The sequence below is a fragment of the Nannobrachium achirus genome (assembly GCF_963921795.1).
Source record: "Nannobrachium achirus genome assembly, chromosome: 2".
NCBI lineage: Eukaryota > Metazoa > Chordata > Actinopteri > Myctophiformes > Myctophidae > Nannobrachium > Nannobrachium achirus.
In genome coordinates this window covers 39,259,312-39,278,958 of record NC_137811.1, presented here as the reverse complement: position 1 = coordinate 39,278,958, position 19,647 = coordinate 39,259,312, and the positions used below count along the sequence as shown (strand labels likewise).

Sequence of the window (19,647 nt, the reverse complement as noted above, 5' to 3'; positions counted from 1 at the left end):
CACTGGGATAGAGCCCTGAGGCACTCCACTCAACCATGGGGTTTAAGTGGTTAAATACAAATAGTAAGCTACATCATCAATCAATATATGTGAGGTGACAATGCACTCTATTCTTTCTGGATTTCTTTTAGATAGTTGTTTACTGTTGCCATGCTCTAGCTAGCCTCATACCCGCTCTCTTCCGGAAACCATTTAATTTGTTTCTCGCTGGATAACGGAAGTTGGTCGTTCACTAGGCTATGCTCTAGCGCCACTTGTACCGATCTTCCAAACCAAAGTGAGGCAACCTCTCTTCGACTTTGCTGTCTTGTTTTTAGTCCCGTTTGTGAGGAAAATCAAGTTACAATCTCTTACGTACTGTCTATTATCCATCATCTCACCTTTCTGGCTCGCGTTGAAGCATGAGACGAGTCTGCAGGGATCTTGGGGAATTCTTTTGGTCTTCTTCCTTACAGCATCTTTAAAAGACATCAAGGGAGAATCCATTGATTTTCTTATTATAATTTTTTGGCTTCTCCGATATGTTTGTGCTGAGTGCTAAGCAGGGGGTCCTCCCTGTGGTTGTGGTTTCAACGATGCCACTCTAGCAGAGATGGTCAGAGCTGATTGCTTCAGTGGAATGGGGAGAGGAACAAACCCCCCAAAAGTTTACAGCAACTCTTATTCTCACGTCTTTTTAGATGCTTAGAACTTTCCTGTGCTTGTTTTGCTTTGCTCTTGGATGTACACTTAATATACTGTACTGTAACTCACACCATACATAAATTCCACCCTTAGGCCACACCTGCATATATCCGCCAATTTTATTATCGTCACTGTCAGGCAGAAACCTTGTATCTCCAAGATTCCAATTTGTATCCTACAAGCACACACCGCCTCACAGTGCGAGGCGTTGTGTTCTTTTAGATTGTCTATTTTCACTAGTTTAAATCATTTTTAAAATGATAAATACAAAACGAATGGTTTTGGACATACATGGTTTCCACCCGACAACAATGATATGTAAACAGTATTATTGCGACCATAGGTCACATTTACTATGATATCCTGCAGCTCATGTGCGTCAGTCAGTCACGCTCCATGTCACGCTCCATATATGGCCAAGACAGAAACGACGGCTAACCACGTACTGTAATAATGGCTCTCATTGAGCACAACAGATGCCTCCAAAACAGTTAGAGATCTAAAAAAGCAGGAAGTGATAGGTGTGTCATAAGAGACAGGCGGCGTTTGCGCAGGAGGTAAAGCAGCCGTCTGGAAAGCGGAAGATCCTTGCCTCCATCCATGGCTTCTCCTGGCTTCATGTCAAGTGTCAAGCAAGACACTGAACCTCTAACTGCTCCCCATGTGCAGCTTTGTTCCCTTATGTACAGTATGCACCCACTGTCGGTGTGTAACCTGACCACCTAACCACTGAAGCATATATTTGAGTTACAAATGCTTTGCTTTTAAAAATGTATATTAAAAGAAAAAAAACAGATCTACAAGCACACTCAGTGCCGTGCTGTGAGCTTGTATATCTGCTATTTTTCAATAGCTAAAGTATAAATTAATTCCATGTCTTAATGGGTTAATTTGTGTCTAAATCAGTGGTGTAAAGTAACTAATTACATTTACTTAAGTGCTGCACTTAAGTACAATGTTTATGTACTTTTACTTTAACTTAACTTCAACCCTATATATTTCGGCCATTTGAAAATAGCTGATCTACAATCTCACAATGTGTTGCGATGCAATGCATTGTGAGCTTGTAGATCTGCTATTTTCAAATATTGTTATACATTCGAAAACTTGTGAAATTGGACATTCTGCATAATGAGTACTTTCTAGTTTTGCACTTTAAGTATATTTTGATACCAATACTTTTGTACTTTTATGCAAGGACATTTTTAATTCCGGACTTTTACTTGTAACAGAGTATTTCTACATTGCAGCGTTGATACTTTTACTTATGTAAAAATGTGAGTACTTTTCCCACACAGTTGCTCCCGATGAGCAGCTTTGTTCCCTTATGTATGATTGCAGTTGCACCCACTGTCGGTGTGTTCCTTTGTGTCTAAATGTAACACATTTAGACACAAAGAGTGGAAATGAAGTTTTAAATGCACACTGTTTGTCATAGACAGGATAATGTGCGTTGTTCTAAGTTATTACAATGAAATTGTTGAAAGATTTGAGCTGCTGATAACCCCCAAAAAGGCAGACTACACCAAGATTGACCACTGAAGATAAATTTAAAATGTGAATGTCCCGTATTATTGGCCATTATGATAAACAATTATCATGAAAGGATTATCTATTATTAGATAATCTAGTCGGCAACCTGGCCAACTCGGGAACGATGTAAATAGGGAATGAATGCCCCACCCTATAATGCAAACCCCATTATAACTGTTGTCATAGGACCCATGTCCATTTATGCCCATATATGGAGATCTCTGCGCTTCAAGCGGCCAATCGTCTAGTCGGGTACTGGCCTACTCGGGAGCGATGTAAATAGAGAATGAATGCCCCACCCTTTAACGCAAACCCCATTTATCTGTTTGCCTGTGTCCATTTATGCCCATATATGGAGATATATTTCTGTCTGCGTCCATTTTATGCCCATATAGGATATCTCTGTATCTGTCTGTCTTCATCTTGAGCAATAATACGCCGTCTGCTTGCTTTGTCACCCGTTGGGAATGATGCCCCTCCGGTTGTTAGGCAATACCCATTATACCCGTTGTCGGTTATTGCCTAGCGGACATCAGCGCATACGGAGATTCAGAACGTTTCGCGCCGGTTTGGGAAAACCACGCTTCGGGCGGAGCCAAGGTCCGGCACTGCACTCCGCGCCGCGGCGGGGAACGTGCGTGCCGAATCTGAAGCAGGTGGGACGAACGGTTCTCGAGATACGCGGATTACATACACACACACGCAGAGACTTCTCGCATTTATTGTAAGATAATAATAATAAATTATCATAATCATCATCATCATAATCATCATTATTATTAACTTTTTAACATAGATATCGTGAGACCAGAGAGGGTGACATAACTAATATACAGGTGGTTAGCTACCAGTCAATCCTGGTGATTTTCTCTTCGCAGATGAGTAAGGCTGGGAAGAAGTTCTCAAAGTGGGGTCCAGGGACTCCCAGGGGTCCTTGAGGAGGTTCCAGGGAGTCCCCAGCAAAATGTGTTTATATGGCAACAAAGTCAGTACTTTGGCTTGATAAAAAAAAAGAAAAAAAAAAAGAATATACTTAATAACAACACAAATCTTCACAATCCCTGCCACAAAATATTTTCAGTTGGGGGTCCATGGCCCTAAACATATACATTTGGGCATCCTTGACATGATAAAGTGTTTGAAAACAACTTTCTTATAAGAAACAACAAACACCTTTCAAGAAGCTCAAGTTCAACTTTTTTACTCTTAATTATAAATTAAGAGTAAATAAATTGGGTTAACATGTTGCAGAAGTGTTTCTGTCAAGCTTATCATGCATTAACACATGTACTGTAACAACAACTGTATTTATTACCTAACACCCAGAGCTGTAGTGTGGCTGCACTCTGTGCCCCCCGGTCACAGAGAAAGAGAAAAGAGAAAAAGGTTGAGAGCATCCCAAAAATAGTAAGTGTTTGTGTGCGCGCGCGCGCGTGCGTGCGCGAGAGTATGTGTGCATGTACAGTATGTGTGTGTGTGTGTGTGTGTGTGTGTGTGTGTGTGTGTGTGTGTGTGTGTGTGTGTGTGTGTGTGAGAGAGAGAGAGAGAGAGAGGTGTAGAGAGAAAGGAGAGAGAAAACAACTTGGTTGCCAGGGGTGCCGGCAGCATCCTGTAGGTTGGTCGGGAGCTGTGATTACTCACGATGTGTGTTTAATTAATTAGCCAGTGTGGAGACGGCGTGCTGTTCATCAGGCTTTCTGTCAATACCCCCATATCCCTGGCTGGAACCCACCGCCACCTTCCACTTGGCCAGGAACACCAACACGCCCCTCTATCTGTGCTCATGTATGAATATGCATATAGAGTACAGTACGTACCACATGTGTGCTGCTGAGGTGCAGGGATTTGGTAGAGTTGGGGGAAAAAGTTGGCTTTAATTTTTATTCAATGTGTTGGAGTGTGATGTTTCTATAGACAGGTTTGCTATGAATTTGTGGGATATTCGTTGTAGGATTGTTATAAAGCAGAATATGCATTTACAGTGTGCAAAATAAAAAATAAATCACGGCTACCCATGTTCTGTTTCTCTTTTGCAGGATGCCTCCATTGCACACCGCTTTCACATCATGAGAGAGAAGCACCCGGAGAGATTTAACAGCAGGTATGTGCGTGTGAGTGTGCGCGTGTGTGTGTGTGTGTGTGTGTGTGTGTGTGTGTGTGTGTGTGTGTGTGTGTGTGTGTCTTGTCATCAAGCAACACAAATATGCAAAGCTATATGTGGTAGCTTTTCAACCTACCTGGGATGTTTTAATTGGCGATCTCCTGTGATAATAATCCATGTCCTAATAACGCTGCTTGTATTAATTATCAATTTTTACTGTAGTCGTTGTTGATTTGGCCAACAATTGATCTAATGTTTCTTCTCTGTTTCTACTGTTTTCAACTTTATTTGTTAAGAGAAAAAAGAAAAACAGAAATGCTATAAGCATATTCATAATGTTTCCTTGACATTAAGTGTGTGTGCGTGCGTGTATGTGTGCACGTGTGTGTGTTTGTGTGTGTGTGTGTGTGTGTGTGTGTGTGTGTGTGTGTGTGTGTGTGTGTGTGTGTGTGTGTGTGTGTGTGCGTGCGTGCGTGCGTGCGTGCGTGCGTGCGTGCGTGCGTGTGTGTGTGTAAAATTCACATCACTACATCACTTTAAACATTTAATTGAGCCAATTAATTAAGCCGCTGTGTCAAATGATGCCAAATGAACGCAACACCTCTGCCCCTTTCATGTCCACTCAAAGCAGTGTTAATGAAGGCTCTGTTAGGATGTACAGTAAAGGTTTGCATGATACCATGTGCACAGTAGTGCTTTGGGGGCCGGACGCGACCGGACGCCGTGTGGCCGGAAATATTTCCCCACATGCACGCGCACGGACGGCACCGAACGGTGCACGAGCGTGTAAACGCGTGCATACCCCCCCGCGAGAGCCGCGACAACCCCCCACGGTCCCACCCCGCGAATCCGCGATAACTAGGCTACAAGCAATACTTTAATCAGTGCCAGTGGCTACTACTACTACTATGCATAACAGGTTTCTAGTGGTGAATGTGTGAGCGTCCTCAAGCCTCTATTCATATGGATATATAGCCTACTTTAACACCTAGGTTTCCAGCTGTGACTGCATGTGCATGTGTCGATGTGTGTGTGTCCTCATACATGGCTCCATAGCCATATTACTGTGGTAGTGTTTGAGATTCGTTCAAGGCAAACTTTGTTTCTCTATCCTACTGCAGCGCTGTATTTTCTAAATGAATTAAAAGAAAGTAAAGTAGAACATAAAATCTAAGTAACAATGCAAATGTTATTAAGACTAGAAAACTATTGTTTTCCCACCATTAGATCTGCTGACATCCTTTCTATCTAAATAGCCTCTAGAGGCGTGTGCACGCGCGTGCACGTGACGTCAATAAATGACCGTCCGCCCGGAAAAAAAAATCCCAAAGCACCACTGCATGTGCACTGAAATACACAGTGTGGGTAAGGCTGGTAAAGTGTGATCAGTGAGTGTAGAGTAAGGGTGTTAATGTCTTTTTTGGTTTTCATGAGGTTTTCATGAATGACACAAAATAAATGCACCTTTTACTTGACATTCTGAACCATCTTGTGTTTAACATGATAGTAGCATACAGTAAATTATAAAATCCGAAAATAATCAAATAAATCTGTAACATTATTATAAGGACTGTGTCTTATAAATACAAACATACAATAGATTGTGTGTAGCTACTGTTTGGGGTTCAGGGTAACTAATGGACAGGCTTCATATTTAGCAGCTGTGATTACTTCAAGGAGATGTGTTCACCTTTAGAGATGAACAAATTGTGGCATCTATGCTTCCATCAATATTTAACATCTCCGATACGTCTCCACTAGCGCCAGGGAGTAATTGCAGGCGTAATTGAATTTGCTTGGCTGGTTTGACATCGTGTATCTGTCAAACTGATGACATGCCGTCTCCTAATAATCCCATTTGTACTCATTATCATATTTTACCCGGGTTTTAGCCAACTGTGTTTCTGTAGTTCTGTAGTTCTGTAGTTCACTTGCACACGCAGGTCTGCAAGAAAAGTGGTTGCTAAGAAAGCAATGGTCATTTTATTGGAATCTAAATCAATATAGGGTTAGATATATAAGATATTTATATTGTATGTCGTTTTTGCATGGCTTTTGGCAATGTGAAATAAGTATTTTTGTTCAGTTCAATATAGCATGTGTATGTAAGTGAAGAATAAGTAAGTAAGTTAGTTGACCTAAGTAAGTAAGTAAGTAGGCTAAGTGAAGAATTCCTAGTGCCTATGTACTGTAGCTTGAATGTTGATCAGTTAATTTATCCCGTCAAAGGTGTTCCACATCAAACGGTCAGGCCAAAGTATTATTTGGGCCTTTCGGGTCAACATACTGCATGGGACACACAGAATGCATTTCTGTTGTTCGGTACCATTTTTAAGGCTTTAAAGAAGACAAATGATTGAGATATTTTAAGAAAATGATACCATCTGTTATTGGAATTCAATGAATAATTTACAGGGGCGAATGGGTTTAGGATCTCTCTATTACACACTATCCTTTGCCAATTCAATAATGCATGATTTTAGTATTTCAAGGTAGCATAGATTTTGGTTGGATTTGTCCAAGGGGTCCATGTCCATTTTGCACAGTAAGTATAATGCAACTTATCACAGAGCCATTTTCTTTCCAACTGGAGCTGATTCTCAGAGTTAGATGTATGATGTGGATCTTGGATGACAGAGGAAGCAAAGTGCTGTATATCTGAAGACAGATTGCTGTTGACGGACGAATACGTTGTCTGTTCAGAATCATTTGTATTAGAAAATAGCAGATCTACATGGTCACAACGCCTCGCAAGCTATTTTATAACCAGTAAGACTCCCTAATCGGGAGATAAGCGCTAAATGGGACAGATCCATGTTGATGAGATGAGTGTAGACATACTGTGTACCGATTGGCGTGATTTTAGGGCAAACATTGTAGGAGCAGTGTCCAAAAAATGTCTTTTGCAAGAATCGGCCTCATGGTGGCGCTAGAAGAGGGCCATGTGAGAATTGATGGGTGGAGGTTGTGGTTTGGCAGGCAAGGAGTGTGTGTGCAAAATTTGGCATGGATCGGGGCAACGGTTGCGGAGATATGAGCAGGGCAAAAGTGTGACGTGTGATGTGTGACAGACAGACTGACTGACTGACTGACGGACGGACTCACAGCTGGTCGAGGTTTTGATGCGACCTGACGGTTGCAATGATTCATACAGTATACTGAAGCATACTGTACGATACGTTTATCTCAGTGAGGTTGGTGCATTTTACTGAAGCAACAATATAGAAACATTTTTGTTGATTTACAACTAATTACTAGAAGTATAAAGACAGGCAAGAAGAACAAGCTAGAAAACACTAGAGTAGTAGACTATAAGAGGCTGTTAGAGTTGTCATGTACGTTGTAGATAAATAAATACTAGTGCACGTCTTGATAGTACAGGCTAATCTATTCCACAAAACAGTAAATAAATAATAATTTTGTATTTACTGAGTAGGCCTACACATCAAGTGTAGGCATCACATACATTCACTTGTATATATTTTTGGTACTGTCCAGAGTTGCAATATAAATGATTACTGTATCTACACTAATTACTATGTTTAGTTTTTTTAGGTACTTTCAAAGGTACCCTATTAGTGCCTATCCCGAACAAGTTCGGCTTTATTTCAATCCAATACAATATTTTATTTGCTATTTTAAGTACTCAATCCCTCATGTTTTACCTAGTTAAATAGTTTTTGAGAGAGTAAACCCATAGTTATTCTCGTCAGTTTTTTTTATATTAGCTCTTCGATTGGCTCTTTGAACTGATTTCAAGGACCCAAGGCCCATGAAATCCAGGCAACATATACATGACAATACTACATACAAATGATCACATTACACCACAGCACTGAGCGTGTCATTTATTTATTTATTTATTTTATATTTATATTTTATTGTATTATTAATTTCTTTACATCTGAATATAAATAAATGAGACCCAATGCAAGTTCACCAAAACCCTTCTCATCTCACCCGCTCCACTTTTTCACTGATTTGACCTTAAACTAGACATAAATATTTAATCAGCTTTAATTACCAAGCAAATAATGGCACTTTGCTTTTACTTAATTATGAAATATGGAGATCTTGTTGACAAAATGATGGGGCCCCTCTCTCTCTCTCTCTCTCTCTCTCTCTCTCTCTCTCTCTCTCTCTCTCTCTCTCCATCCTCTTGTATTTGCACCTTGGGGTGATCACTGGGGTGAAGGTGTGAAGATTTGACACTCAGCAGATAGATTCATTTACTGCTGCTGCCGGACCTGGAGGTGATAATGAGGTTGAGGATTAAAAGCAGACAATCAGTCCGTCCATGATGACGGCTGCGCGCCACCTCCTCCTCCCCCGCTCTCCTCCTCCTCCTTCTCTCCCGTATACTGTTCTCCTTTTCCTTCCCCCTTTATGCGGATCTCCCTTGTAATTACACACTAATCTCTGCTACTGAAAGAAAGTGAGGAGAATGTGAAGGAAGAAACAGAGGGGGAGAATGATCTGAGTTTTATTCAGTTTAATGTTACCAAAAAAGACAGTCCACGCGATCATAGACTTGGTTCACAGTCAACCGAGACTGCATGCTTGGCTCTGTGTCGCGGGACCTTTAAATGATGCATGCACACATGTACACACACCATAAAATAAGTGTGACAATTATTTTAGCGCTTAGAACACCTGGTGACTTCACCTTTCACCACCTTGGATAGTGGCTAGGTAATAATCTGGGACATAACAAGAGTAATGTCTATGAAACACTGAAAACTAGTACAGGTATGATGATGATGATTATTATTATATATCAAATATAAACTCTCTCAACAACCAGCTTGTGACCTGGATAGTCCCAGACAAACTGGGACGTCTGATCTCTGACTCTGCGTAACAACAACAAAAAAGGAAAGCATGAACAGGATTTGGGTGTTTTTCTTATTTTCTGTTTATGTAGTCAACGATGCAGTATGCTGAGTAAAGTCTTGAAACCTTTTAAATCAGGGGTCTTCAACAGGGGGTCCGGGACCCCTAGGGGGTCACCAGAGTTACTAAAGGGGGTCCTCCAAATTTTTTCTCCTTTTTTTATATTAACCACTTGAACCCTAGCGTCCATATTCTGAGAACTGTAGACAAAAATAGCAGATCTACAAGCTCACAACGCCTTGCAGCGTGAGGCATTGTGAGCTTGGAGATCGGCTATTTTCGGCAAAGAGCTTTGGTGTAGAGGGGAAAAAAGAGCAGACTAAGTACAGAGTGAAAGGTCAAGTGTATTAAGTATTGATGGTTCAAGTGGTTAAATATTTTAAAACACACATTGACATGAATCCAAAATAAACTGATGATTGTGCTGCCAAACAATGAAACTATATGGAATCTATGAAAGTTTGTGAGGGTCCCTGCTTTATCTCTCTCCCAACTAAGGGGTCCTTGGCCTGAAAACATTGAAGACCCTTGTTTTAAATACCTATTGCAGGCATTGACACTAAGCCTGACACTACCTGCCCTCGGCAGGTAAATAAAACCTTGGGGCAGGTGAAGTTTGCTTTCAGTTTGCCCGACAGGGCAAGTGCTCATTTGTGAGGGGACGCAACCGTCTATAAACACAAAGATATCTGTCTAAACACCTGAACATGGCCAGAGCAATCCTGGTCTGTGGAATGTAAAATAAGAGCACTGTTTACTTACAATGTGCTGTTTTCATTGACTGTTGCTACACTTACAAATATAAAATAACAAGTGTGAACCCATAGATATATTCAATCACATTCATTAAATATTTAGGTATTTGGATAAGAATTGAGGGATGACATGTTATAATCCCACAGCCCCAGAAAGTAAAGAAATATATGTTAAATTGAACAGTAATTAAAAATGTACCTATCATTTTATAATGGACAATTTACTTTTCGGACAAGTGGGCATGACTTTTGGGCAAGTAGAACATGACCTGTACTTGCCCGATGGGCAAGTGCCTCTGAGACCTTAGCGTCAACCCCTGCCTATTGTTGTAATGATGGTTGGAATCCACTGTGGTGCTCTGTCGAGTCTCTGCTCTGTACAAACACAATGGTGTTTGGGGGAGGGCTGCCAGGTGGGGAGGGTGATAATTGTTACGGGCTGGGGGCGGCATCTGTCAGCGGGGCGGGAGGAGTAGGACGGAGGCTTTTCTACGTCCTCCCGGTGGGGGCTCCTCACTGGCAGTTGAGTCAGTAGGATACAACAGCAGTGACAACACACAGACATCTGTGGGGAAGAAATAATTATTGGCATAATAATGACTAAATTAGGGTGAAAATGGGGTAAAAGGCAACAAAAGGAAGAAGAAACTGCAGATATAAATTGTACCATAACCCTAACCCTAACCCTATACAGTATATCTGATATTGACAACGTTTTTTTTTTTTGCGATGCTAACACCTACGTGGCTTTGTGGGATAGTGTTTTCTGCTGGTGATTCAGTCCGAGTGTATCAAAGGGTGCGTTCGGAAATGCGCACCGCGTGTGTGCTCAGTGTAGTGAGTGCCTAAACCTAACCCTAATCCTAACCCTAACCCTAACCTCAGTAAAACTATGCCTAAACCTAACCCTAACCCTAACCTTAAACCTCAGTAAAACTATGCCTAAACCTAACCCTAACCCCTAACCCTAACCACACCTGGTGCGCATTTCTGAACGCACCCTTTGATACACTCGGACTGAATCACCAGCAGAAAACACTCTCCTGTGGCTTTGTGTCCATATGTGTATGTCTAAAAAATGGATAGTGTATCAAATAAGTATTACATATCCATCCGTATGCCCTTTTTCTGATAGGACAATATAATGATGAGATGTCATGTGGGTCTATCTGTGACGTCATGATATCATCAGCAGCAGCACCGCTTACTTCACACAGGTGTTATTTATTTTTAAAGCCAAGACACCCAAGCCAGTGTCATGCTGTACCTGCACAGTAAAACCTTGAGTGTTAATTTAACTCAGAAAGTGTTCAAAATGGACCCAGATGGACCTGATTTGGTTCCATTGACACTGAGGAGTTTGCAGTGCTTGGGATGCTCCCACGGGCTTTACAGCCCTGCTGTGTAAACACTCCTGAGTTAACCTTTCTCCTGGAGGCTGAGGGAAGCCCAGGCTCACAGCGCTCTGTGCATAATGAGTAGCTTCATCAAAGACCAGTCATGTGCTGCATGCGCCAAACCTCCTAGATACGTCTCAATACCATTCCACACGCCACGCACGTGTAAGAGTTCATCATCAGTGTTTATTTAACTCTGAGGCTGCTACCAAATGGACATTTACTGTTCTACATTTGTGCACTCAGTTACGCATGGTTAAATGAACATGGAGTGAATTAACATTTAGTGCGTGCATTCCTGCACACTGTGTGTGTGTGTGTGTGTGTGCGTGTGTGTGTGCGTGCGTGCGTGCGTGCATGCGTGCATGTGTGCATGTGTGCATGTGTGCATGTGTGCATGTGTGTGTTGGGTTCCCATAGAGAAGGGGACAGGGCCACAGATGAGATTGCACGAATGCACGGACACACGCACACGCACACACGCTCGCGCGCGCACACACACAAACACACACACACACACACACCCTGTGGATCCAGGTAGGATGAAATCGTTTGTCTGACCGGGGTGTCATTTATAATTAATGACCACTTGTGTGTCATTTAGAAAGATCTCACCTGTGGCCCTGTCCCCAGACCAGCAGGAAGCCATACTTAACACACACACACACACACACACACACACACACACACACACACACACACACACACACACACACACACACACACTCATTCACATGCCTTATGAATATGCAGTAACTATGCACATTCACAAATACGCACAAACGCACACACGCACGCACGCACGCACACACACACACACACACACACACACACACACACACACACACACACACACACACACACACACACACACAAGCATGGACCATACGGACCACTTAGTCGTACAACTAAGATATATCACCAATAGTGCCACCAGATCTGATCACATGCCCTTTCCTTTTTTCAGTTCCCAAACACCTCGCAATAAGCAGGAAATTAACATCCTGGGAGAGAAACATAATTCATTATTTTGAATGAGCTTGAATAAAGTTTCAATCAATAGAGACACAGAATAAATACATAATCCCCCCCTCCCCCTTCAATTAATTATAAGAAAGGGTCTCAAACTTATGATACGTTATTTGATCAGATTTAAATAGCCATCGTCACATCTGTCCAGTTGTTTGGTCCGGCAGCCATAAAGCACTTCTTGACCTTTTTACTTGCTGCTATCCCTATACCCATTAAATGTCAATATTCTAAATGGATGGTTATCTAGTTGTATTTGTGTACTAAAGATGTTCTTGGAGGCCTTCTGCATTTCCTTCAATTGGCAATCCCAGAGTAATAGTGAAGAATAATAGTGATGGTGGTGAACGGTACAATTTGAAGGTTGCTTTGAAAATCCTCTGATCAGCTACCGGTATATAGGCCTAGAATTATTGAATGCTTTAACCAGTGAAAAATAGCAGATATACAAGCTCACAGCCGCGCTGCGAGCTTGTAGTTCTGCTATTTTTGAAAAAAGTCTTGAAAATGTGTGCAAATCTTTGAATATATGTATTTTCAAAGTGAACATTTGTAACTAAAATTTTGCTTCTGGGTGGTCCCTGGAACTAAATATTTTGAGATGGGGGTCTGCGGCCAAATACATATCATTTTGTGGGTCCTTCACATGAAAAGGTTTGAGAACCACTGACATAGTAGTCTCTCACTGAGCTCCAGTTAAGTGAAAAGGACCTTTTCTTTGACGATGGCTAGCCAGATTGCTGACACAGAAACATGGGTTTTTCAAAAATTCTTAGAAGGATTCAAAAGACACGTTTTTCTCGATTTTTCAACAAGCTCTACAAGCTCGCAGCGCGGCAACGAGCTTGTATATCTGCTATTTTTCAATGGTTAAAGCATAAAATAATGATACACAATAATGTGTACCCGTTCTAAATGGGTTAAAAAAAGATGCATGTGAGTGAAACATCTAACTAACCCACACTGGCTTCAGTGGAAGTGCTCTGTGAAAGTCCATAGAATGGTGCGGTCACACTGGGCAGCCTGTTGGTATGAACGCATAGCAGCAGTGGAATAACACAGCAGAACCCTTCCCTATAGAACAAAGTCCTCTGACTGATGTCACACTTGCTCCCTTTCTTTCTTTCTTTCTTTCTTTCTTTCTTTCTTTCTTTCTTTCTGTTTCATCAGTGAGTTTTAAGCAATGGGTTTTATTTTACTGCCTAACATAAGCCTGTTGCAAATACAATTTAAGATAATCTTCATATACTGTAAATGCCATTCATGATTTTTCAGGATTACAGTAAATGCAGGACAGATGTAAAAGGCTAATGTTGAACACTATGAACAAACTAGACCAATGGTCACACATGTGTCGAACATCACCACCTCATGACTGTTTGTTAAGTTCGGCATGATGACCTGCTCCTTTTCTATGTCCTCTATCTATTTCCTAGTGCTGCAGCAGCACTGTCTCCTGTAAAGACCACTCTCTCCACAGAGACCTAGCACACATCTAGTCCCCAGCACCACCCGCAGTGTCCCACACAGCCCTAGCTCATGGAGACCGGAAACGCATTTCTGTCACGTTTATCCTTTCTTTTATTATATTTTGGAAGGCTATTCAAAAATAGCAGATATACAAGCTCATAGCCCGGCACCCGGTGTCACGCTATGAGCTTGTAGAGAGCTTGCAGAGATAGATATTTTGAAAGACCACGAAAGTTTGTGAAAATCTTTGAATATATATTCTTTTGAAGCAAACATTTTTAACTCAAATCTTTGCTTGGTCCCTGAAACGAAATATTTTGAAATGGGGGTCCGCGGTCAAATACATATAATTTTAGGAGTCCTTGACATAAAAAAAGAAAAAACGTTCCAGAAAACCATTAGGATTTAGAATACATTTTTAGGTATTTTTCAGATCTTAATGGGCTAGTGGGGGCCCCAGGCTCCGTAGAGACCCCCCCCCCCCTCTCTTTCTCAACCCCTGCAGAGTTACCAGCTGCCGCCAACGTTCTCTCTCCTCACACCTACACACCAGCATCCATGCTTATGCACTGTGACAGGAGAAAACACACTTCATACATTTTACTGTAGGGGAAAAAAAACAAGATTTGATTTTGATGTTGCTTCTGTGAGTCCACCGTATAATTAAACGATAAAATATGTTGCTTATCTTATTACAGTAAATATTAATGTATTTTGCTAGACACATTGTGTGTAGGGATAATTGGAGCGCAGCTGAAACCAGCCTGCTGCGTACTCTATCTCTGGCAGTAAAGGCAAGGCAGTGCAACATGGGCCATTTCTCAAGCCGCACGTCAAAGTCCCCTCTCGAGGCGGTATCGTGTTCGTGTTAAACAAAACAGCACATTGATGCAATGCACAAAGAGTTGGTTATGTCAATGCAATATTTATCACCTCTGATCAAGGAGAAATTAGTGTGAAAATAAGGTCATAGATCATTGTGGGTTAGATTAAGTGTCAGAGGGGGAAAATCAATGGCCCTGTGCTTGGCACTAAGCATGGGCAGTGGAAAGAGCATTTTAAGGTGCTGTTCGTGGCTTCAGGACAGCCATGCTACAGTGAAGCTTATTCTCCTGTGACACCCTTTAATATGACGACCAGACAGGAGTTTTAGAAAGTGTGTGAATTGACTGATGAGGTGGAAACAGGGAGGGAATAATATTCTGGTTGACTTTGTTTGAACTGCCTCATTGGCCGTCAAAATCCCAGCAAAGTGCTGTTGTTTTCATGTCTCGTGTCAGCTGTAACAACTGTATACTACAGCTGGTGTCATATGCACCCACTAAGTTATCATTTGCAATATGTTTTGCATGGATATAGTCACGGGTAAAATCACAACTGAGGTTTTGTGTCTGGCGAGCTGAGAACATGTTGTTTCCACATGCTCTCAGCCTTCAATGGTAGTGCACTTTTCCCAAACACAAATTACTTACAGGTATATAAAAAAAGAAGAGTTTACAACATGTCCAGCACGGATGTAAAAGCAAGACAATCAGCCAACAGTGTAAATGAAATTGGTGCTTTACATTCACTTTTATTGTGGTTATCGTAAAGAAAGATCCTGACGATCTACCTTAAAAGTACCAACTTATGTGGATTGTCATGGTCTCCAATTGGATCGCCATTAATCCTGTGTGATGTTGACCAGCCAGTGGCCAATGTTGGAGATTCTCCTCACAATGTGTCTGTCAGACAAGTCCAGTGTTTAGCATCAGTTGGCAGATAACGAATGAGAATCCGATTCGGCCAATGGGATGCTCCTAATTACCTAATGAACAGGGACATAAGGAGGTGATTTGTTGCCATGGTGCTCTTGTTAGGTTAAGTAGAGAGAATCGACAGGACAGTCAGATGGTGCATCTGCCTTGTTCCTACTATGGCAAGTCTTACTTACATATGGATTGGGCTTCAAGACTGCTGTGCTCTGTGCTTGGTTGTAACTGCTGTCCATTCAGGATGTTTCTTAATAGAAAACATAGCCATGGACAATTACGTTGTAGGCCTACAAAGAGCTTTCCCAAATAGCCAATATTCAGGTTTTGTTTAACCACGTGAGCCACTTTTCACTGCATGTGCAGAAAATAGCAGCTCTACAAGCTCACAATGCAACGCTATCTGACCGCCATTGTCTTCGATTACAACATTTACGTTAAACTAAAAATATGTGTACTTCCTTAGCATACTGACAGCGTTTACATGAAATGTGGCACTGAGAGACATAGACTCGGAGAGACAGACAGACAGACAGACAGACAGACAGACAGACAGACAGACAGACAGACAGACAGACAGATAGGGCATTGACAAATCAGAGCCAGCTTATCCTTAGAAGAGTATCAACCCATTTGCACTTACAGTACAGGGCTTGTGCACTGTCAGAGTTAAATTAACTAATAATAAAATAATAATATTTATAAACTGTATGGAAGTCACAGTTCCATACACAACAGGAACCATACGCGAAACAACATAAGTCGACAGCATTTGACCTCAGTCACACCATACATTAGTATGGCCACTGGCTTTGAATTGGCTTTTTGAAGTAGACCTTCATTTGTTTGTTTGCAAATTATGTCCCCGATCTGTGTGTGTTCTGTCTGCAGTCAGTAGTGCTGCTTAGGTGTAGGCTGGGTTGCCCTTGACATGTCGCTAGCTAAACTCACAGCTACAGTATAGGGCTGCAGCAGCTGTCATGTTAGAGGAGATACGAGGATGTGTGGTTGTTGAGGGGTGTTGTTGTATGTGGGCAGAAACCATATTAATGCCCTAAGTTCTTCATAATGAGTGTCACGCAAAAGTAGCGAAAATAGCCGATCTACTAGCTCACAACACGTCGCTTGTACCTTGTAGATCTGCTCTTTTCGCTATTTTTGTAAAGATTTGAAAGGGAAAATTAAATGGTTAAGAGTGGTTTTAATATTAACAAGAGCTTGTGACAAAATATTTACACCGGATCCATGGGAACACAGGGTTTATTTTATTTTTCTGAAAAGTAACGCTTTTTGCACATACAGTACAGATGTGCCATTTCTTCAGTATTTACTGCTCTTTTCCTGCCCTGCAAATGCATTTTTTCCACCGGTTTCTTTCCCTGTTTTTCAACATTTTATGGATAACAGAGCTTATTTTTGCAGAAACTAGTAAAAATAGCTGATCTACAATCTAAATGTTCTGCAAATCCCCTGAAAATCTACTGTTTTGCCTTGGCAGTACATGTGAAGTTTTGAAATGGCACATCTGTACATGCACAATATGGATGGGTTGTTGTGCATGGCCCTTTGGTGTATTCCTCCTGTCTTTGCCTTGTTACTCTACCCCAGCCCCCTCATATTGACCATGTTGCACATTGTAAATCAACATGGAGTTGGGCTACCCCGCAAGTACCTAATGAAAGCTCATTTATAAAGTGGCTAAATGGTCCTGACAAAAGTCCTAATGAGGAAATCAATAATTCAGTGATTGTTACTCTGCTTATACTAATACGTCCCTCTTGTAGCACTTTGATTCCAGCTAAGAGAAGGCCATTTTTTATCGGATTCAGTTCTGCGTGTCAGCACTGTTGTAGGTTATTTTTTTTCTTCTCTCCTGTTGAAGCCCAAAGATGAATAGTTGTTGTTTCCATTTGTAATATTGAAAAGCTGCGAATGCAACTCACAACTCCTGTTTACAGACAACATGAATAGTTTCCAGAAATATAACCATCCAACCATATCCATTACGAGGCATGTATTGTGTTGAGATGTTTAGTTAAAGAGGTGGTGCCATAGTTTTTTACTTTTTCTGTTTTGTATGTGTCTATAGAGTTAACATTACTCTAATAGATTGTGAATAGAAAGTGAATTGATCCCCATTTCAGTTATTTGTTTACACTGTAGGGAATAAGATGGTGTTTGGACAAAATGTTCATTGCTCCAAATAGTGATTGATTGACATGTTTGTATTATATTTTTCTATTAATATGCTATTTTATTAAAACAGCTTTCATATCATTACTTACTGCACACTGTACATGCTTTCCATGAATACAGTGCCTTCATATTATGAGTCATTAGAGATTCAAGAATAATATAAAGTACATAATAGGGACAGATGGCAACTCACCTTAGTAAGGTCATTGGTCATCAGCCTTAGCTATGGGAACATTTGCTGTAGGAAGCCAGGGGGGCAGCACCAGAGTCCTCCAGTTAATTGAAAGGGCAGGTAGATTACCCTCTTATGCCCCTCACCAGGCTATAATAGCAGGCACAAGTACCACACACTCTGCTTCTTAATCGGCTTTGGGCTTGCCTCTATTCTTTGATATGTGATTAATGAACCATATTATACATTCTTTGGAGATTAATGACTATTATGAGAAACATTAGAGGCAGACATTTCTTGGGCATTTCAAACAATCCATTCTAGCATGAATCAAAGTACACCTTTCCTCTTTTTATCAACTCAAGCAGGCAGCAGGCGGAGATATTGCATTCAGCCCTGTGTGTGTGTGTGTCTGTGTCTGTACATTGATAAGCTCGCAAACTACCAGGCCGGTCAGTGTCATTATTTAGTGTCCATGTTACAATAAGACCAAGGACCTCAATTATAGAACATTTTTAATATCGGTCAATGACAACTGTTATTTTCATGAATTAACTCATTTTGTGCCCGCGATTTTCGGTCGCAATGATGTCCAGAGTGCCTCCCGCAGGCTCCGTCCACTTGCACTCTCTTATTTTGAAGGCCCAGAAGTGCACCGCGTGATCACTTCCGGTCTGACGTCATCGGGTCGTGCGCCGGAACCGATCGTTGTTTACGTGGTGCCATGCTGGATTGCGTTGGAGCTTTTATACATGTGTTATATAAGCGAGCATCTGCCTCCATCTTCGCTTCTAAAGTGTAGTTTTGAGATAATGGACATTAAAGATGAGATCCCCCGTCCACCTCAATGTTATGGGATGACTATTGTGTGCTCGTGGAGCCGTGATGATGACAAATCAGCGCGGATTTTCGTCTCCGGACATCCGGCCATTCTACTCGGTAATGTACTCAACGTTACAGTAATTTATTACTTTTCGCGCGACATCACGCATTCGGCACTGTAAGTACTCGAGTACTTATCGCGTGACATCACGCAAACGGCACAGAATGAGTTAACACAGAGGTTAACAGGTATATTATCGTTAGCTTCTGCCAGGGTTTTTCAGTGTTTTTACCTGATTGAGGCTCCATGGACGCACTGGATGCACTGGAACGCGATCTGGAGATAGATTCCGAGATAAAGCCATTTTCTTGCAGATCATTCCATTGCTTCCAACGGTGGATTGCACTTCCTGATTCCGTTTTCTCCCGATGGATTATGGGGATTTGAGTTTTTGCTTTAGTGCCGGGTACCACAGACCGCACGCTACGGTTTACAATAGGAAACGTTATATCCCGACTTAAGTTGGGAAAATCAATCAGCGGTTGGATTTGAACACTATTAACACACCCTGTGTGTTAATAATCTCAGAGCAATCATCCTTCCATGCAGGCTATTGGATACTTGTCTGATCTCCCGCCAGGCTATGGATCGGAAATAGACAATTGGGCGCCTGTCCACTTATGGGATCTATTTACATTAACACCAAAATATTTATCAACGTGTCACTCACAAAACCTCAAAGCACCAGAGTCAATGTTTGAGCTGCCTTAAGTCAGCATTCGCCAATGCATGCACCAAAACCTATATAGCTGAAAGACAGTGTTGTCTTGAAATCATGTCCGT

The 19,647-nt window shown here is 41.5% G+C and overlaps 1 protein-coding gene across 3 annotated transcripts in view; it reads left to right on the top strand.

Annotated features, from left to right (window-relative positions):
* dgkb (diacylglycerol kinase, beta) overlaps window positions 1–19,647 on the top strand; it is a gene marked incomplete at both ends in the record, with an annotated part of 94,145 nt that overhangs the window by 56,505 nt on the left and 17,993 nt on the right. For all 3 annotated transcript variants that reach the window (XM_080745449.1, XM_080745448.1, XM_080745447.1), the window contains one exon: window positions 4,254–4,318. In XM_080745449.1, coding sequence (XP_080601575.1) covers window positions 4,254–4,318 — 65 coding nt within the window. The remainder of the gene's footprint in view (window positions 1–4,253; window positions 4,319–19,647) is intronic.